The sequence below is a fragment of the Talpa europaea genome (genome assembly GCF_964194135.1).
Source record: "Talpa europaea genome assembly, chromosome: X".
Taxonomy (NCBI): Eukaryota; Metazoa; Chordata; class Mammalia; order Eulipotyphla; family Talpidae; genus Talpa; species Talpa europaea.
The window spans coordinates 55,039,089-55,061,944 of NC_140081.1; the positions used below are offsets into that span (position 1 = coordinate 55,039,089).

The 22,856-nt window shown below is 34.4% G+C and overlaps 1 protein-coding gene across 1 annotated transcript in view; it reads right to left on the bottom strand.

Annotated features, from left to right (window-relative positions):
* POF1B (POF1B actin binding protein) overlaps positions 1-22,856 on the bottom strand; it is a gene marked incomplete at both ends in the record, with an annotated part of 74,676 nt that overhangs the window by 14,763 nt on the left and 37,057 nt on the right. Inside the window, 2 exons of the mRNA XM_084258708.1 lie at positions 4,925-5,055; positions 19,029-19,211. Coding sequence (XP_084114834.1) covers positions 4,925-5,055; positions 19,029-19,211 — 314 coding nt within the window. The remainder of the gene's footprint in view (positions 1-4,924; positions 5,056-19,028; positions 19,212-22,856) is intronic.

Sequence of the window (22,856 nt, forward strand, 5' to 3'; positions counted from 1 at the left end):
CAAGGCTGAGTAACTCAATCAATCTACACTACAGCATGTATGGCAATGATGAAGCTTAAAAAGTATTTCAGTGTTTCATAGGGACAAAGTCCTAAACAACATGAACAAATGCCTAGTGTGATAATAGATTTTCCACCATCAAAATGATGATTTAGACAGGAGGCTTGGAAGTCCCTTTGTGGAGAGCTGCATTAGGTAGGCAAATTGTGCAAGATAATTGTTAGAGGTTATACCTGTCTAGCACTTGTGGCTTTTGGGGAATAGTAAATGATGGGAAGAATACAGTTCTAGTGTTGCCATTGGCAAAAGTTGGGCCTTTATGTTCGCCTTCTTGCTCTCTCCACCCTGAGTGGAAGAATTAAGCCCAAAATTTGTATGGTGAACACACTTCTCAAACACAACACCAATACACATGTTCTGACAGCAAGACAGAATATTTGAAGTAAGATGGTCTTAGAAAAATCAAAGCTATGTGATTGCCACATCTTTAGTGCAACAGAAAATCATTTTAGCTTCTACCTTTACTTTCTAAGTGTTTGTGAACAATATATTGCTTACAAAGATAACCAGTTCATTCACTATGCAAAACATCTTGCATGCATTTATACAAGTATACAGGAAATTTTGAAGGGAACTGAAGACTCCATTTCCAAGGCATGACTGTACATGTGCAATAATCTGTACACATGAATGTGGAATTCCCTGCATTACCCAAAATATAAATTTTGGGGAGGCTCTAGAAAGAAAAAAAGAAATATCTTCTAGATTTTCAATGTTTTACTAAAGTAACTGCATGCATTTATTGGAAGCTAAAGCTAGTTAAAACTATGAATCACAATGTAGTGTTAGTAGCCTTGAATGACTGTTAACTGCAATTATCCATTATCACATTTAATAGAAATTTTGTGTTCAATTCCATTTCTTTTTTTTATACATTTTCTTTGTTGTTTTTTTTTTTACTTTATTTTTTTTTAAAGATGTATTTGTTTATTTATACAAGCACTGGGTACAGTCAGAAGCGCGGGAGGGTGAGAGAATTCACCAGAGCCAGAGCGGGGAGCAGAGCAGGCAGAAGGACCGAAGTACACTGCTGAGGGGAGCAGCGGGCGGCAGGAGAGGTCTGCGCGCCAGGTGGGACCCTCCTCCAGTGGCCGGGGAGCAGCCGGGGATCGAACCGGCGCCGCAGAGGCCGTGGGCAGCTTCGCAACCCAGCGCTCAACCGCTGCGCCACCGGGGAGGCCCTCAATTCGATTTCTAAAAGCATCCTAGTGTATCTGTTTTTAATCACTTCCTTTTTTGCCACAAATAGGAAAACAAAACAAGGAAAAATCAATAGCAGTTAATGAAATTTAAAAAATAACTAGATAGTGTTTCCTAAAACATCCTTCCTTCATTCTGACTGCAGTCCACTCATTGCTGGATTGCAATTTGGAAAGAGAAGTGGAGACAACAGGGGAGCAAGAGAGGGAGAGAATGGAAACAGAAAGCAGAGCAAGGAGGTGGAAAAGTCAGTGTGGATTGCATCTCCCCTTGGTGCTGATGGATGTTGGCCAAAATTACACTGGGAAGGGGCCTCCTTCGTGGCTCAAGGGGTTAAGTCGCAGCACTATGAAGCTATGGGCAGCCACTGCAGCACAGCATGAGTTCAATCCCACATGGTACAGACCTCTCCTGTCTGGCCCGCTGCTCCCCTCAAGAGTTTATTTCATTCAGTCTGCCTGTTCTGTTCCCCACTCTGTCTCTGGTGAACCCTCTCATTCCCCACACTTCTGGCCTGTACCCCAGTTCTTGTATGCATAAATAAATAAATCTTTAAAAAAAAACAAAAACAAAATTACACTGGAAAAAAGAAACAGAGTGGCAATCACTAAATTCCATCTCTCCTCCTCGGAAAGAAGGAATGTAATAAGAAAAAAAAAAAGGAAGGGGGGGGGGGAATGAAAAGAAAAAAGCTGACAACCTTCTGCCAAACCCTTAAATGCCAAAATTTTATGAGACCCTTTCCACTCTGGAGTATTTACTAATGTGGACACCACAGTAACTTTCTATTTTCTTTTTGGCAGTTTTAGTTATTCTAGGAATTAAATTTATGACATTACACTGCTAATTACAGATTTGGGTCACCGAAATACATATTTATCTAACCCCTTAATGAGAAGAAGTTATTTTAAAACTTTTACCAAGATGATTATTAGAAAATTACTCTGTCTACATTAATTAGTATGAAACTAATAAATTTGGAATACACTGAGCTTTCATTCTATAAACATTAGAGAGTAGCAGCTTTGTCTATGCCTTCTGCTCTGTGAACTGTTGTTGGGTAATACCAAGCATGAATATTATCCTGTCCTGTATTTCATACAAATATACTTGTTCCAAGGCATAATTCAGCAATGTAAAATCATTCTAAATCCTGAGACTTTTTAAAATTTGATTATTTGGAAAATTGATAATTTCTTCAATATGGAGATACATATCTAATATTAAAAGGCTACACAATTTGCCTAAGGGAAAAGTTTCTCAGAGTGGGTTCTAGTCCCAAATTTTGCCACTTTTGCGACAAATTTGAACTTTCAAACTTGAGAATCTGTCAGAATGCTCTGGAGGGTTGTTGCTGGGTCCTACTCCCAGTGTTTCTAATTCTGTAGGTTTATTTTCACGTTCTCACATGATGTTGATGCTGCTTGTAATTATGACTTTCATCATATATTGCTTATAACAAATCTATAGTAATTATTAATATTCTAACCCCCAATTTATAGATGAAGAAACTGAGATACAGAGACAAGTTGCATGATATTACACAGCCAGCTTGTAACAAAAGTTGGGACATGAACTCATGATATGAACTCTAGATCTAAAACCAGGACATTTAAGATGATGTCTCTATGTGCTCTTAATTTCATAGTGTGTTACTTTGATAGAAATATTTACAGAACATGATTAATGCAAAGAGGAATACTAAGACCAATGAGGTTTTAGTGAAGTCTTTGTAGAGAAGCTGACATAGCTTATAGGTAGAAGAGTATTCAGAAATGAATCTATTTCAAGCACTTAGTTGTTTGACCTTGAGTTGGATCTTTTTAGAGTTACTGTTTAAATTAGATAATATATTAAAAAAAAAAACCTCTAGGCAGTGTCTGTTATATAGTGTACACTCAGAGTGAGGGGAAAGGTTTTAAAGTTAGTGACTTTATACAAATGGAAGAATGTGTGAAATAGTTGTTTGGGTAATGAGAAAGGGTGTTGATTATTATAAAATGATGATGGACTAGCTGAACATGGAAATTATGCATTTATAATGACACTGATTCAAATAAATGGCTGTGTTTTTCCCTGACATGTATCAGTGGTGTGGATGTAGCAATACACGTCACTCAGTCAACAAATATTAATGAACACCACACTGAACTAGTCACTATGCTAAGCACCAAGGGACATCAGGGGAAGTAAAAATACCCTCATAGAGCCCTCCAAATTCCAGGAGCAGTGGGTGCTAGGTAATAAATGGAAAAGGTGGTGGTAAGAAGAAATAATAAATAAAGCAGAGATATCGACTAATCTAGAATTGTGAATTTGCAAAGTGGGAGAGTCAGTAAGATAAGAAGGCAAAGTAGATGAGGGTAGTAAGAGAATCATTGTAATCATTAATATGAAAGCAAGGAAAGTCAGAGATGAAGGAATTAATAAATGGAGAGAAAGATGTAGTAAGTGGAGAGAAAAGAGATGGACAAGAGATTAAAGATCATTATTTATTATTTATTTATTTGTGGGACCCTCGCCGGTGGCTGGGGATTGAACTGGCGCTGCTTCAGAGGCTGCGGGCAGCCTCGCAACGGAGCGTTCAACTGCTGAGCAACCAGGGGAGGCCCCATACTGACTTTCTTTACCCTTCAGATTTTATTCAATTCATGGTACTTTCCTAGATTTTGCTTGGTAGTTGACCACCGATGTGAAGTGACTATATAGTTGAAGGTGACCTTTGGGGTAGAGCTTGTTGAATTCATTTCATTATATAATATGCTTTCATCTACATATGAACAGTTGATGGTTTATGTGTATATAAAATTACTATATATTATTTACTATATGATTGTATGGTATGCACATTTATATTGATTAAATATTTTATAATCTACATTTGATATATATCACATATATAATATTAAAATAACTTGTAATATTTATAATAATGTATACCATTAAATGTATATTTAACTATGGCCTTATATGTTGAACACACATAAATCATACTGTGTTGGCAGTGACTGTATGTCAGTATGACATTTTAAAACAAGTCAGAGGGCCTCCCCGGTGGCGCAGCTGCGAAGCTGCCCACAGCCTCTGCAGAGCCGGTTCGATCCCCGGCTGCTCCCCGGCCACCACAGGTGGGTCCCACATGGCGCGCAGATCTCTCCTGCTGCCCGCTGCTCCCCTCAGCAGTGTGCTTCGGTCCTTCTGCCTGCTCTGCTCCCCGCTCTGGCTCTGGTGAATTCTCTCACCCTCCTGCACTTCTGACTGTACCCAGTGCTTGTATAAATAAATAAAATAAATAAAGATAAATCTTAAAAAAATAAATAAATAAAAAATAAAACAAGTCAGAGTATGCCATGTATTTTTTCGAGCTCTTTGCTCAAGAGGTTGCTTTTGCCATCAAATTACTTTACAAAAGAAGGTACACAGATTTCATTACTAATCTTAAGAGAACTGATGTGATCTCTTTGATGAATTTCATAAAGTATATTAACTCTTAAAATAAGGCATTTGTTCAGATCTGCTCATAAAGTCGCTTTGTTTCCCCATTAAAAGTACTAGAGTTTTTCTGTGAACCTAAAACTGTTCTGAAAAGTATATTGAGAAAAACCAGGGTATTGTAAAATATTTGATAGTTATAACATTAAGACAAATGATATATTTATAATACCTTCCTCCAATTCTCTGCAAATGTTCTAATAAGCAGCGATATAGATCCATATTTTTACGGCTTAGATCGGCAAGCAACTCTCCAAAATATTTGGGATCCAATTTTTCAGGGCCATCATCCTGAATTATCACCTGAAGAAAACATTAATCACAATTATAAACAATATGAAGAGTTTGTAAGTTCAGAAATGTTTTGATACAAAAAGAAAAGTATAAAATACCTTATTAATACTAGAGTAGTTCATTACAAAGTTATCATTATCAAGTCACCCAATTTTTTTTGTACCTAGTGTATATATCTTTCAATATGGGATGAATTTAAAGGAAAATAAATATTGCGATAACATTTTCTATTTCACTCAAGCCTATGTAAACTAATGAAGGCAAAATGTGAATAATTTATTTAAAAATTGTTGAATATAGGTGCTTAAATAAAACAGTAAAACAAGTAAATCAAAATCTCTGAATTGTCCATTACCACCACATTGCTCACTCACCTGTCCCACATGGGAAAAGAAAATGTAAATTATTTTAATTATACTGATTATAGAATAATTACTTTCCTTTGGAGTTGTATCTACTCAGTGAAAATCAGCTTAAATCATTAGTATACATTAAAGTTAGAATAAACTTTCTCAAATCAATGCATTTGTATGTATTTCTGGTTAGATTCTTTTAATGAAGTCAAAAGTATTCATTACTATATCTACTATATTTAGATACTATAGATAGTATGATCCTATACCTTTAAATCATATATAGTGTTATAAACCAATGAACCTCAATAAAAATGTATGTAAAACCATAAAAAAATTTAAATCCATCACATATATACTACTTTAAAAATAATATCTGTACATACCTATTTTTTTAAAAAAGAAGTCAAAATTATCCATGATTAGTCTGAATAAAGACATGTTTAATTTTTTTTTAAAGATTTATTTATTTATACAAGAACTGGGGTGCAGGTCAGAGGCATGGAAGAGTGAGAGAATTCACCAGAGACAGAGCGGTGCTCAACCCACTACGCCACCAGAGAGGCCCAAGAATTGTCTAATTCTGACCTCATTCCTGAGAAAGATGTGTCACTGAGAAACTGACTGCTTCAAAGAACCAGAAATCTAGGTAGAACTCAAACGGACTGAATATTCTCACACAGGACATCAGATATGACCAATGACACTTCCTTTTCAATCTGTTCTCTGAATGTGGGCTCTAAGAAAATAGTGCATGCCTGACATGAAATTAGTGCAAAGTAAGCAAAGATGAGTTACCATAATAATATCTATGCTATGTTAAGATATTTATAAAATGCAGGTAAGTGAAAAATGATTAAAATGCAGTAGAGTATAAAATTTTTTCACTTTTTAAAAAGTCTGGATGAAAAATAGATATATTATAGAAACCAGCAATTCCACTCCTAGGTATCTACCCAAAGAATGCAAAAACACAAATTCAAAGGGATATATGTATTCCTAAGTCCATTGAAGTACTATGCAAAATAACCAAGATATGGAAGCAACCTAAGTGCTCAAGGACAATGAGTGGATAAAGAAGATATGGTATATATACATGGAGGAATACTATTCATCAGTGAAAAATAAACTTGCCATTTGGAACAAAAAAGGTAGAACTAGAGAGTGTTATGCTAAGTGAAGTACGCCAGAAGGAGAAGACAAATATGAATGGTTTCACTCATATGTGGAATATAGAGAAACATAACAAGGAGCCATACCAAAACAAAAGAAATCTGACTGTAAAAATTGAGGCTGCCAGAGAGGCCTGGGGAGGGTGAAGAGAAAGTATAGAGGAGGTCCAATGAGCTGAGATGGAGGACTGTGGGTGCCTTGGTGGTGGGTGTGGTGTGATAACATATATCATATATATGTCTGGATCACACATAATGTCATAAACCAATGTAACTTCAAAAAAAATGATAGATCTGAGTTAAGAAAGAAAGTTTTGGAGATATCCATGCAAAGCTGTCCATGTAATGTTGCAGAACTCAGTATTTGATATCACATAGTCAAAGGACAGAGTAGAGAAATGCGAGAAAGGCCAAGTATAGTTCCCTGGGAGAGATCTCTTGATGAAAAAGGAAGAGGACCCTCAAGAGAAGACTTAGAATCATCAATACAGTATAATAGGAAGAAATAATATTCAGAATAAAATGGACCAAGAGTGTTGCATGTTGTATAACTGGAATAAGATAAAAAGGGAAAAAATGGAATCTGCAACATGGAGGTCAATAAACGCAATTTTATGAGCTTGATGAATCTAGAATCTGCTTTTCAAAGTGTAAAGGAATGTATGGGTTCAAAAGAAATGGCTGTAGTGAACATACCTTCTTGCTCATGAATTTTGCAGGTGAAGGGAATTGAAAAGATGAGATCATAAGGCAGAAAGGATCATAGAGTTGAGAAGGGAGTCACCTTGCAGACAACATTGGAGTCTTAATTCTTGACAATCAAAAGAATCAGTAGCTTGTTCAAATTATTCATTGAAGTGGAACATTAAAGAAGTTTACATAGTTAATGCAAATTGTGTTCCATGAACAAGTAGCATTAAGATAACCAGGGAACTTGGAAATACAAATTACCAGATCCCAGCTATCTCTCTCTCTTTTTAAAAGATTTATTTATTTATAAAAGCATTGGGTACAGTCCAGAGGCATGGGAGAGTGAGAGAATTCACCCGAGACAGAGCAGGGAGCAGAACAGGCAGAAGGACCAAAATATGCTTTTGAGGGGAGCAGCGGGCAAGACAGGAGAGGTCTGCCTCGCCATGTGGGACCCTCGTCGGCCAGTCAGCCGGGATCGAACCGGCGCTACAGAGGCTGCAAATAGCTTTGCAGCGCTGCACTCAACGTGCTGTGCCACCAGGGATGCCCCCAGTTATCTCTCTTTAACTGACTCTGGGTTCTCTAACTGATTCTTGTGTACTCCCCACTCTCAGTAGAAAGCAAAGCCATCTGCAGAAAGGGAGAGAGAAGCAGTGAGAATCAGAGTGTGAGGAAGGTGGATAGATGAGCATCAGATTAGTTATTGAATACTGCGGCAACAAGACAATTAGAATTACTTTAAGAGACTGTCTAATAATGGAGGGAGTCCAGGAAGATAGAGACAATCTACTCTAGATAAAATTGATCTTGTTTTTGAACTTTCTCTGGCACACAGGGAAGTCAAAATCTAGGAGCACAGAAAGTAGATGGTAGTTTACCTAAAGTAAGGGATCAGCAGTGATGGCAGTAATCAGAAAAGACAAGAAACAATTTAAGGTTTTCCAGCAATAACCCTGTTTAAATGGTTGAAAGTGGAGATCAGCCTGGCTTGGAACTGAGAATATTGAGCTTCATGATAACAAAGATCAGTAAAAATGAAGAAAAGACAAACTATGAATGTGATAATAAGAGAAAGAGACATTCAGAATTCCAAGTTAAATAATTTGAGGTGATGATGAAATTCATCTAGTCTATGTGGCCTGATGATAGAGTGGAAATGAAGAAACTGAGGGAGATGAAGAACTAGGAGGACAGAGTGTGACAAAATCACTGATATGAAAGGTCACTATTGAGAATGGCACATATTAAAAAAACAGGAAACAACAAATGTTGGTGAGGATGTGGTGAAAAAGAACTCTCTTGCATTGCTGGTGGGAGTGCAAAATGGCCCAACCACTATGGAAAGCTGCGTGGAGGTTCCTCAGACTACTAAAAATGGAGCTTCCATATGACCCAGCAATTCCACCCCTAGGGATCTACCCAAAGGACACAAAAACATTAATTCAAAAATATACCTGCACCCCTATGTTTAATGCAGCACTATTTACAATAGGTAAGATATTGAAACAACCCATATGCTTAAAAATAGATGGGTGGATCAAGAAGATGTGGTATATATACACAATGAAATATTGCTCAGCAATAAAAAAAGATAAACTCATGCCATTTGCAGCCACACAGATGGAGCTGGAAGGGATTATGCTCAGTGAAATAAGCCAAAAGGAAAAGGAAAAATACCTGATAGTTTCACTTATTGGAGGAATTTAGGGGAACCTAATAAGGGATCAGGAAAAAATAATAATGATAAATAAAAAACCAGAATTAACAGACAACACTAAATCACAGACATTCTTCAGGGGAGGAGGAAGGAGAGGATCAAAACAAGGGAGGCAAGAGCACAAGGGACTATGGTGATGGTGCAGGGGTGAATTGTTGATGGGAATTTTATGGGGACTGCACCTGAAAGGAGAAAGCATACATTGTACAAAAATGAAGTATGATGTAAAATATATATAAATAAAATAAAATAAAAAAAATTTAAAAGATTTTATAATACAGTCGCAGAAGACCTTATGCATTATCATATTAAGATGCAGATTTTTTAAATAAATTCAATTATGCCCCTCCAAAGAAAGATCACTCTTATGAATGGTGAATATCTCATACATGATTCAAGAGCAGGAATCAGCTGTAAGTGGACAGAAAATTGTAAGCCTGCCTGTCAAGGGATGGGGGCAGTGACCATAATTTCAGTAGAAAATGATATGAGTCAAGAAGGGTTATGTATATGGCTTTAAGGTTTAAGAGACAAGAGTTGACCAATGAGGGCCTCCCTGGTGGCACAAGGGGTTAAGACACAACTTATGAAGCTGTCCGCAGCCTCTGCAGCACGAATTCAATCCCCGGCCAGCCAGGGAGCAACCCACATGGCGCAGCAGACCTCTCCTGACTCACCCGCTGCTCCCCTCAGCAGTGTACTTTGGTCAATTTGCCTGTTCTCTTCCCCACTCCGTCTCTGGTGAATCTTCTCATCCCCCACACCTCTGGCCTGTACCCCAGCTCTTGTATGCATAAATAAATAAATCTTAAAAAAAAAAAGAGTTGATCAACGAAAGCCAGAAAATTTGACTGTAAAAAACTGTATTGAGAAAAAAATTAGCTATAGATACACAGAAGAGCAAACAAATGGAAAAAAAAAATAGGGAAATGTTAATACCAATAAAAAATAGTTGCACTAATAAAAGAAGCAAAATAGTATAAAATTAATTCAGTAGTAAATGATATTTTCATGCCATTAATAATATAAACCTTGAATACAAAACTTACCAAAAAATGGGGATTTAACTATATTGGGATAATGGAAAATATGGAAACAGGTGGAGGAGGTTAAATAGAACTAAGTCCTTATGTAACACATTTAACAACAAAGAAATGTGCACCGTTGATAATCAAGAAATATCAGCTTAAATATATACATATTATATAGTTCTATGGAAGTCAATACCCACAGTAAAAGCTATGAGTTGAAAATGGGGATCAGGAATAGGTGGTGATGAAGGCCGGGAGAGGGAAATGCACTTTTTTTTTTTACATCATTTGAAGCTTTAAGCTATATACGTGCATTACTTTCATAAAAATAAAAGCTACTCTGTAAAATGTGCAAAGAAACAACAATTTTTTTATTTACAACAAAACGGTATTCAAAAGTGCACCAAAACAGGAGATAGCAGGAGAGGTTTAAATTGTGATAGGAAAGGATGGGTCCAAAACAGATATGAATTAAATTTTTAGAAGACATGGCAGGAGATAGAGGTTTGCACAAAAGACATTCTTTTTCAATAATGAAGATGAAGTCAATAAATATAGAGAGGAAATTGAGCTACATGTTAATGAGTAAAGGCGCAGGCAGGACTGCTGAGTTTATTGACCTAACCATTAGTTATGGAACATTTTTAGCAAACTTCCTGGATAATTGTGGGGGAAAAAAAACACATGACTAAGATCAGTAATGTCTTGATGTTGACAATAAATGAATTTTTAAATGATGGAAGAAAGGCATTACAAGTTGGAGTACTTTCCATTGACAACAACCTTATTCTAGTGAGCAGGACTATTTTCACACTTCTAATGACTCTGAAAGTTTGCCCAAAATTCACAAGCCAACAGGAAGAGTTACACACACAACACACATAGTTATTTGAGTCTTTCTTACAAATACCACCTGTATGACCACTTGTAAAATGAGGGCAACTGAGCTTTTCCCTATTGCTAACATATGTGAAGTTATCTGTTCGTTGTTAATGGCAGGAAAATGATCACAGCAAGTTATTCTTTATTTCCCCAGGGAAGGTAATGTGGCCATTGATGTTTTGATCTAAATCCAAAATGATATTTCTAGGGAAGACCATGGAAAATATAACATAGTTTTATGAAAATATTTTCATGTCAGGTTTTTGGACACCTGATTTTCAAAAATATTTTGATGTTTTATGCTTTGTGGAAAACACGTTAAAGGTGATTTGGCTTCATTTAAAAATAGCATTATAATGGAAACAAATTCCCTACATATATGCCTTCAAAGATTTGGGAGCTGGGGTTGGAGAAGAAAGAACTTAAAGTTTAGAGCATTCATTTGACCATCTATTAGGTGCTTAGCACTAAGTTAGATCATCCTATTGTATGATTCTCCCTTTTTTATAGAATGAGGTTCAGTTCAATTAAGTAAATTATATAAGATTATACACTCAGCAGAATCAGGATTTATAAACCCACTTAATTCAATCCAAAGCCTATGTTCTCTCAATCTTATGCTACTGACATACGATTCATCTCTAAACACAAATTAAAAATAGGTCAAACCTTTAGTTTTAAAAGAGGTCAATTCTATGGTAAAGAGGTCACTAAAAGATTGAACTTTTAGTGGTGAACATAATGTCGCATACATGCATGTTGATTTATAGTAGTACACACTTAAAATTTAAATAACGTATAATACAATATTACTTCAATAAAAAGAAATGAAGCATCTTTAAGAATTTAATTTTACTTAGGTAATTTGCAGTGTTTAAAATGAAATAAAAATATGGGATAAACTGAAAATCAGAGTAGACAATTTTTAAATGAATATTAAAAATAAATTTGAAAACAGAAGTTGCCAAATAAAAAAGCCTAACTTTTTTTTTAATGGGGTAACATTGGTTTATATTGTTGTTTGTATTTTGGCGTATAGGATCCCGCCCCTTCAGGTGTTGTTACCATACTTCTCCACCCCACCAAATCACCCGGAGTCTATCACCTTAGTCCATTGTGCTCCACCCCTCACCTTTGTGTTCATTCCTCCTCCTGTCCATGTCCCTGGATGCCTCAGTTCTCTAGTCACTTTTCAAGGGCTGGTTTGGGTTTATCTGACCCTTTGTTTAGTTTTTCTATATTCCACATATAAGTGACGTTGTCTGGTATTTGTCTACTCCTTCTGACTAATTTCGCTTAGCATAATCCTGTCCAATTCCATCCATAAATGGCATGAATTAGTCTTTATTGCTGCCGAATAGTATTTCATTGTGTATATACATCTTGATGCTGTCACCTGATTTTGAGCACTTAAGTTGTTTCCACAATTTGGCTACTGTAAATAGTGCTGCTATGAACATGGGAGTACAAGTACTTAAAAGTGGGATTGCTTAATCATATGGTATTTCTATATTTAATATTTTGAGAAACTTGCACACCGTTTTCCATAGGGTTGTATCAGTCTACATTCCCACCCAATGGTGTACAAGCATTCCCTTTTCTCCATATCTTCTCCAGGACTAGTTTCTGGTCATTTTCACATGGGCCATTCTCATAGGAGGAAGGTGGTATCTCAATGTGGCTTTGATTTGCATTTTCCTGACAATAAATGATGATGAACATTTCAAATGTGCCTGTTTGTAATTTGTATGTATTATCAGAGAAATGCCTATTTAGCTCTTCTGCCTGTTTTCTGATTGGATTATTTCTTTTCCTTTTGTTGAGCTGTATAAATTCTTTGTAGATCTTAGGTATCAGCTGCTTATCAGATGTGTAGTGTGCAAATGTTTTCTCCTCCATTCAGTAGGGTGCCTTTTTATTTATGGTTTATTTCATGACAGAGAAGGTTTTTAGTTTGATGTTGTTTCAATTGTTTTTATTTTCTTCTGTTTTCCTTGTTGTTGGAGACAAATCTATGAAGGCATCATTGATGTTTTAGTTGTGAAGTGTTTTGCCTATGTTACCATCTATGTATTTTATGGTATAAGGCATACATTCTAACTCTTTTTTTTAAAGATTTTATTGGGGCCTCCCCGGTGGCGCAGTGGTTGAGCGCTGGCTTGCAGAGCTGCCCACAGCCTGTGCAGCGCCAGTTCGATCCCCGGCCACTGGGTGAGGGTCCCACATGGCACGCAGACCTCTCCTGCCACCCGCTGCTCCCCTCAGCAGTGTATTTCGTCAGTCTGTCTGTTCTGCTCCCTGCTCTGGCTCTGGTGAATTCTCTCAGCCTCCTGCGCCTCTGACTGTAACCAGTGCTTATATAAATAAATAAATAAATCTTTTTAAAAAATTAAAAAATAAAAAACATTTACAGAAGTAAAAACTCAGCTCTCTAAAACAAAAAAAAAAATTTCATTTATTTATTTATTTTTGAATAGAAGAACTGGGATGTAGGCCAGAGGTGTGAGGGGGAAGTATTTTGAGAGGATTCGTCTGAGACAGAGTGGGGAACAGAACAGGCAGAAATACTGAAATACACAGCTAAGGGCAGCAGTAGGTGAAACAGGAGAAGTCTGCTGTGCCATGTGGGTTAGCTTCTTGGCCAGGGATTGAATTCAGGCCACCACAGAGGGCTGACACAGTGATAGGTCTGACTTAACCCGTAGGCCTTCAGGGAGGTCCCATCTTCTAACTCTTTCATACATTTTGAATTGATTTTTGTGTATGAGGCTTCCCAGTTTTCACAACACCATTTTTGTGAAAAGTCTTTTCTTGCACCAATGGATAGTCTAAGCTTCTTTGTCAGAGATAATTGTCCATATAGGTGTGAGTTCATTTCTGGACACTCAATTATATGTCATTGGTCTGTGTTCTCTTTTTGTCCCAGTACCATACTGTTTTAATTATTATGGCTTGATAGCATAGTTTAAAGTTTAGATGTGTGATGCCATTATTGTTTCCATTTTTTGTCAGGATTGTTTTGGATATTCAGGATTCAGTTTCTTTTGTCATTCCACATGAATTTCAGTAGTGTTTTTGTTTGTTTGTTTGTTTTGAATAATGTCATTAAAATTTTGATAGGGGTTGCATTAAATATATATGTTGCTTTGAGTAAGATGGCCATTTTGAAAACATTGATTCTTCCAGTCCATGATCAGGGAATATCTTTTCATGTCTTTGTGTCTTCTATTTCACTTAACAATGTCTTATAGTTTTCATATTTACATTTACTCTTAGGTATTTGTATTTGTGGTGTAATTGTGAATGGGATCATTTTCTTAATTTTTCCTCTTCTAGTTCATTGTTTATATATAGGAAGGTCACTGATATTTGTTTGTTACTTTTATAACCTGCCACTTTGCTGGACTTATTTATTGTTTCAATTGTTTTTTTTCAGTGGGGTCTTTAGGGTCTACAAATAATGATATCTTTATTTCTCCTTTCTGAGTTTCAATTCCTTTTATATTCTTTTTTTACCTAATTACTCTAGCTAAGACTTAATACTATGTGGAACATTAATGGTGAGAATGGAAAATCTTGTCTTGTACTACATTGTAGTAGAAAATCTTCCAGTTTTTCACTGTTGAGAATGGTGTTATCTGTGGGTTTGTCATGATGGCTTTTATTGTGTTATGATATGTTCCATTTGTCCAGTTTTTCAAATGTTTTCATCATAAATGGATGTTGAATCTTATCAAATGCTTTCTTGGAATCTACTGATACAGTCATATGGTTTTTATCTTTCATTTTGTTGATGTGGTAACTTAACACTGTGTCACTTGTATAAATTCTACTTGGTGGTGGTTTATAATCCTTTTAATTCATTGTTTGATTTGGTTTGCTAAGATTTTGTTATGGATTTTTACATCTGTGTTCATTTGGGAAATCATTCTATATCTTTCTTAGTGTTTGTTTGATTTTGTTCTTAATATAATGTTGGCCCATAAAACGTATTTGGGAGTAATCCCCCTTTCTCAGTTTTTTGGAAGAGTTTAGGCAGGATAGGTATTAGTTCACCATTGAAAGATTGGTAGAATTCACTTATGAATCTGTGTGCTCCTGGATTTTCAGTTTTTTGGGGGGTTTTGATTATTGTTGCAAATTCTTTGCTTATAATTTATCTGTACAGATTTTCTATTTTTCCCCATTTAGTTTTGGATGATTGCATAATTCTAAGACGGCTTCCATTGCTTCTAGGTTTTGAAATTGTTAGCATACAGTTGTTTATATTACTTATCCTATGGATTTCTGCAGTGTCTGTTGTAACTTCTCTTTTATTTCTAATCCTCTTTTTGAGTGTTCTGTCTTATTTTCTCAGTGAACTTACCTAAAAATTTGTCTGTTGATTTTTTTCAAAGAACAAACTTTTTATTTCTTTAATAATTTAGACTATTTTTTATTTTATTTACTTCTGCTCAAATATTCTTTTTTTACTGATTCTTGGTTTTGTTGTTCTTCTTTTTCTAGTTCCTCAAGGTAAGCATAAGATTATTTATTTGAGCTCTTTCTTGTTTCTTGATATGGGCCTACAATGATACATACTTCTTAGTACTACTTGTGTTGTGTTCCACAGTTTCTGGAAGATTGTGTTCTCATTGTCATTTGTTTCAAGGTATTTTTTTAATTTCTTTTTTGATTTCCTCATTAATCCAGTAGTCTTTCAGTAGTGTGTTGTTCAGTCCCCACATTTTAGAGATTTTCCCTGCTTTATTTTTGTAGTTTATTTCTAGTTTGATACTTTTTTTGTCAGTAAAGGTGCTTGATATAAATTCAATCTTCATGATTTACTGATACTTGTCTTATGACCAAATAATATGGTCAGAGAATGTGCCATGTGCACATGAGAATAATGTGTATTAAGCTAAAAAAATCTAACATTTTTCAGTTCCATTAGTCTTCAACAAGAGTCATCCATTCATGAACCACAATTACAGGGAACATAATAATACTAAAGAGTTGAGTGAAAGAACTCTCTCTCTGCCATCCTTTGTCTATAGGATCTGCACTATAGGATCTACACTTTGACTACAGATGGATCAAATTCAATGTAATCCATATAAGTGGAATTACTGAATCTAAGCTTCACAGGGCCATATTCAATTTTCAGCAGTACTTCAACTTTATCTTCATAAAAAGTTGGAAAAAGAACAGAAAAATAATCTGTAAAAAAATGTTTTCAGTCTTTACCAAAGCTAAATAGGAATTGCATACTGAAATATGTGTAATAAAATAGAAAGTAATATATTAGTTACCCAACCCTATTTTCTAAAAAAAAAAAAAAAAAGAATATCTAGTCGGTTCAGACATATATTTGTTGTACTAAGTTAGTGAAAGCTATCTTAACATAACCGTTGCCAATGGACAAGACTCTTAATATTGTGATATTGTTTCTATCTCTGATAATTGTACCTAATTCCATTCCAACTGCGATTATTTTTGTTTAAATTTTATATCTTAGACTATTGAAAATACTGTTACTATTCTAACTTAAATTTTATAATTCAGACTACTGAAAATAGCCACTAATAGCCTTCTCTTTAAATCCTTCTCTATGGCATTTTTTATGTTGTATGATTTATAGACTTTATGAAGAACTTTGAACATATATTTTTATTTGGTCTACCCTATGAGGGAAACTACCAAATTTTATGCATGATGATGTCTCTCAAAATTTTCATATTTATTAATAATACACAGCTTGAAAGGGAAAGAGTTGGAACTTGAATCAAAGTCTTTCTACCTCAAAGCTAGTCCACTTTTTATTATATCACCAATATGTCCCCAGTGGCAAACTTATTAATTCATTTTTGATCAAGGACTTCCCACATAATTGTTTCCTGATCTTAACAATAAGGGAATCTATAACACATTCTTCATCTGATCATTGTGAAAAGAAAATTTAATCAATATGCCAATCTATCTTGCACAAAACTTACAGCATTAACCTCTTAAAGCATATGTCTCAGCATTTTTCTACTCAATAAACTTCATGCACTCGCTATCTTTTATCATATAGAGTCCAGATTTTTAAATTATCATTCAATGACCTCATGTTCTGACCTCAATATATCTTTTTGACCTTATATTGTAGTACATCTAAATCCATGTCTTCCATGCTATATAAAGCAAATTACTAACTAATCATGAAATCCAAGGTGTACATTCTCTGAATGAAATAAGTCAGATGCAGAAAGACAAGTACTGGGTTGTGTCACTTAAATGTAGACTAAACAAAATGAGGGGTCAAATAAAGTCAAACCAATAACAAAACCTAGAAATATAATTGTAAAGCTGAGGCTACCAAAGTTAGAGGAGGAAAAAAAAAACATTAAAGTGAGGAAGAAGTACAAAGGAGGACACTGGGTGCCTCGGTGGTAGGTGTGGCATGGTGGCATATACCTGAAGGGTATATACCTTTAAATCTTATACCTTTAAATCATATACAATAGTATAAACCAAAGTTACCTCAATTAAAAGAAATAAAGGAAGTAAATATGTTTAGGAAAAAACAAAATTTCTCAAATCTGTGACAATGTTCATGTAATTCTCTCTTCTGAGGATGGGCTCTCCAAATAGTATTACATATGGAAATTCTGCTCACTCTTCAAAGGGCAAGTCAACTCCCACCACTTCCTCAATCAAGATTTCTTTGATCTTAGAGATGAAATTAATTTCTTTCTTCTTTTGATCCCAAAACACATTGCTTTCTTTTTATGGACATAAAACACTTTGCTTCATATTATGTTTAATGTGTTTGCCTCTTTCCCCTATTGGACAATAAGTACATATAAGAAATGTGACAATGTATTATTCACTTTACTATTTCTCATAGTGCCTGATGTGAATATTTAATGTTTATGAATATTAATTACTACTAAAAACTAACAATTACAATCCGTTAAGTATTTGCCAATGTTACTCAACAATGGTAAGTGCTTTACATATAGGACATACTGTACTTTTACTATAATCCTGTGAGAAATGTATAATGAGGCAAGGGATCCAAAAGCAAAAATAAGCAAGTTGGACTATATTAAACTAAAATACTTCTAAATGGCGAAGAGACTATCATCAAAATGAAAAGATTCCCTTCTGAATGGGAGAAAATATTTGCATATCATACATCTGACAAGGGGCTAATGTCCAAGATCTACAAAGAACTTATATAACTCAACAAAATGAAAACAAATAACCTAATCAAAAAGTGAGCAGATGAGTTAAATAGACTCTACTCCAAAGAGGACATAAATATGGCCAACAAACAAATGAAAATATGTTCGCCATCATGTGCTAACGTGAAAATGTATATCAAAACCACAATAAGCTATTTCCTTACAATTATAAGAATGGCCCATATAAAACAAAAAACAAACAAAAAACAGAAACAACAGTGTTGGCCAAGATGTGGAGGAAAATAATCAATTGCATATTGTCTATGAAAATGTAGACCCATCTAAACCTATGAAAAACAGTATGGAGGTTCCTCAAAATATTAAAATTACATGTAAAATGCTATCTCAATAAATTAAAAAATGTACCAGAACAGAAACATGGAAATGAATCTCCATGATGAGGAAACTCAGCAAAGTTCATGACTGAAACATACAAAATTATTGTTATTTCACCAACTTTGATGCATAAAAATGATCATTTCAAATTATTTAACTGTATAAAAGGGGTCTTCCAGGTGGTGAAGTGGGTTGGCGCAGCACTGTGAAGCTATCCACAGCCTCTGCAGTAAGGGTTAGATCCTGGCCGGCTGAGCGGATACCCACATGGCGCAGCAGACCTCTCTTGTCTTGCCCACTGCTGCCCTCAGCAGTGTATTTCAGTCAGCCTGCCTGTTCTGTTCCCCGCTCTGTCTCTGGTGAATCCTCTCACCCTCACGCGCATCTGGCCTGTACCCCGGTTCTTGCATAAATAAATAAAATCTTTAAAAAAAAATAAAAAAATAAAAATGTAACAAAACACAAGTGCCAAAAATATAGCTCCTCAATATTTTGTTGGGAATTTAATGTGGGTACCTATTTAGTGATGTAAGAAGAGCTTAAGGGTGTTATTTCAGGTTAATAAGGAATCAAGTCATTGATCTTACCTGATCATGTGTATGACTTGAATGATGATGGCACAGTTCATTCCCAATATTTGTAGAAATTGAATCACTTCCCAGGATGCTTTGGATTTGATGGCTAGATTGAGATTGTTGGCAGGATGGAGTATGGATGATCTGAGGTTGTTGGACAACGTAATGATGGCATTGAACCTGAGGACAGCATTCCTAAAACACATACACATGCCAAAACAGTCACTGAGAAAACAAATAATTACCAAGAAAAACCCAACTGAATCCATTTTTAAAAATGAAAGTTCTTTTACAAGCTAATTCAACTCAAGGATTTGTAGTATTAATTGTTTGTAGTTAAGTATTCCATTAGGAGAAATTTTATTGGATTCTTTTTTTTTATCAGGTAAATATAACAATACAACTACTTACTTAGATTAACCAAGGAATTGCATGTTCTGATTAAAGGAATAGTCCATTATAACTAACATTGACAGTAATGCATTTTAATATTAATTAGTCTTTCTTTGATGATTTAACAAACATTTTAGGATCTAATTACACAATAATACTATAATACTGAAGATGCAGACATATGAAATTTGAAAATAATATAATGTGATTTTCAATGTCAGGAAGCATATTAGAATCACAATGAGGGGCAATTAGAATCACAGTGCTAAAGCTTATGAAAATGAACATGAATTAAGAAAAATGATTGAAAAACTGTGACTCAAGCTTCCAATCCAGAAAACATGGATACTAACTCTAATTATACCACTTACTCTGTGATCTTGGAAAACTGTATATGTAACCCTTTTAAGTCTGAGTTCCCTCACTAATAAAAGTGAAGTTCATATGTGTCTCTTTGGACTCCTGTGAGGAATGAATAAACTAATGTTTGTGAAGTATCTAACATAAATTGTTGGATAATAAGCACCTTTTATTATTTCATTATCATTGTCATTTCAAAATGATCATCATCGACCCCCTTCCAATAACTTTGCAGGTGGAAAAAATACCCTGAGATCCAAAGAAATGAAATAATTTACTTGTAATGAGCCATCTAACAGATGTCAAAATTGGGATTGGAAGTCATGGTTTATAGCTCAGAGTTCTGTCAGAATATTAAGCTAAATTTGTACTGTCCTCAAAATATTCTGAGACTTGGTTTTAAACTAAATCTTTGCTGATTGTTTATTTGTGATGGTTTTTAAATTAATAAGTATAGTGAACAGAATGTAAAAAGATATCTGGTATTTCAGTTTTCAGGATTTCAGATATACATGAATTTCTTATTATCTTATTATTCTACTTTGATAATAGGTATATGACAGCCTGCTTTCAAAGGAAAAAACCCCCAATTTTGAATCAGAATGCTACATTCATACATATAAAATTAACTTTGTGTAAATTCAATTTTTCTTTCCTTTTAACTGGATGGCTGACATATTAATAGAGAAAACACTTCAAATTTAATTTTTTATATGGAACTATTTACAAACTAAACAAAAGAAGCCACATACATAAGAAGGAATATAGTATGCTTCCTCTTGCATAGCATTTTAAAAATGTATATACAAATTATGAAACTGTTTAAATGCATAGAACAGAAAAATAGTGAGTGCCTCTGAGAGGAAGAACAGAGGAGTCAGGATAAAGAGGGTTTTTTCTCACTACATGCATTTTTATTCTATTTCTAACATTTTAAATATTTTTATGCCTTGAAAAATTTTACCATGTATAACAAAGTATTGTTTCATGTATAAAAATATTTTGAAAGAGAGAATAATATATAGATACATTTTACAAATAGAAACTGACTTGACAGACATATACATAATAAAGATCATAGATATAGCTCATGGAATCATTTACTCTAGATTCTTTCAAATGTGATTCACTTTACAAACACAGTAGCACTAAAATCCGTGCAACTTAAGAGACATGTAAAGAAAAATTGAAGAAACAGAGAAACAAGTTAAAGCCATCTAAATAAAAAGGCATATAGAAAACATGGAAAGAGTAACAATAGAAAGATAAAACAATTAGTAAGCAAAAGATACAATGGCAATGATTTAGCCTCATATATCAATACTCATCCTGAAGTGAACAATCTGTACTCACCAATCAAAAGCCATAGAGTGGGAAGATGTATAAAAAAAGATCCATCTATATTATACAGGAATCTCATATCACATCTAAAGACTACCATAAATTTATGGCAAAAGGCTAGAGCAAGGCATTTTAAGTCAATCACAAAGAGAAAAATACAGGACCTGCTCTTATGTCCAATTATACTTTTAGTTAAAAATGATAATAAGTGACAAATATGAATATACTATATAATGATCAGTGGGACAATCCAACAAGAAGACATAACTGTCATTAATATTTACACATCCAACAGAGACACACTAAATATATAAAATAATTACTAACTGACCTAGAACAAAACGCAGAGACCAACATAATACTACATCTCAACTCACCACTTATATAAATAGATGGATTATCCAGTTAGAAAGTAAACAATGAAGTAATTGATCAGAAGGACTTAACAGTTATTTACAGAACTTTCCATCCCAAAAGAAATGAATACCATTAGTCTCAAATGCACACAGAACATTCTCAACATATCATATGTTGGAATATAAAACAAATCTCAATAAATATGTGAAGATTAAAGTCAAATCAAGTATATTTTCTTATCACAATGGTATGGAACTAGAAATCATCCTCAAAAGGAAAACTGGAAAAATCCAAACATGTGGAGACTAAACAGAATTTTCTGAAAAATTCTTGGGTGAACTAAGAATCAAAAGAGAAAAAAAAAATCTTGCTATGAAAAAAAATGAAGGGGTGAACTATCATTTCCTGTGTGATGCACTAAAAGCAGTCTTATGAGGGAAATTCATAGCAATACAGCCCCATATCCACAAACAAGAAGTCTCAAACAATCTGACCTTAGATCTGAACGATTGAAAATGAAACCAAAAGTCAGAAGGAAGAAAATACTAAAAATTAGAAATAAATGAAGTAGAAACCAAAAATATGGTACAAAAGAACAATGAAAATGAGAACTATAACTTTTTTTTGAAAGAATAAACAAAATTGATAAGCCCATAAAATACATCATGGAATATATAGATGATACATTCCTAGACATCAACCTTAGATAATTATTTGGGAACTCAACTGCATTGTCAAGGGAAACAAAAGCAGATATAAACAAATGGGACTACATCAAACTACAAGGTATTTGTATAGTGAAAGAAACCACCACAAAGACAAAAAGGCAACTTATGGACTAGAAGGTATTTACGCAATACTTAATCAACAAAGGGTTAATTTCTAAAATATATAAATAACTTATACAACTCAACGACAAAACAAACAACCCAATTAAAAATGGGCTAAAGACCTAAATAGATACTTTTCCAGAGAAGAAATACAGATGGCTCACATGAGCATTAAAAAATGCTTAACCATACTTATCATAAAGAAAATGCAAATCAAAATCAAAATTAGATATTACCTCAGACCATTAAGAATGGACTACATCAAAAAGACTGGAAACAAGTGTTGGCAAGGGTGTAGTAAAAAAAGGAACTCTCATTTTCTGTTGGTTGGAACAGAATGGAAATAGTATGGCGATACCTTAAAAAAACAAAAACTAAAAAATACCATATGGTCCAGTGACACCACTCTTAGGTATTTATCAGAAGATCATAAAAATACTAATATGAAACAATATATGCACCCTATGTTCATAGTAGCATTATTCACAATAGCTAAGACAGGGAATAAACTTAAATATTCATCAAAGGATGACTGAATAAAGAAGTTGTGGTATATAGA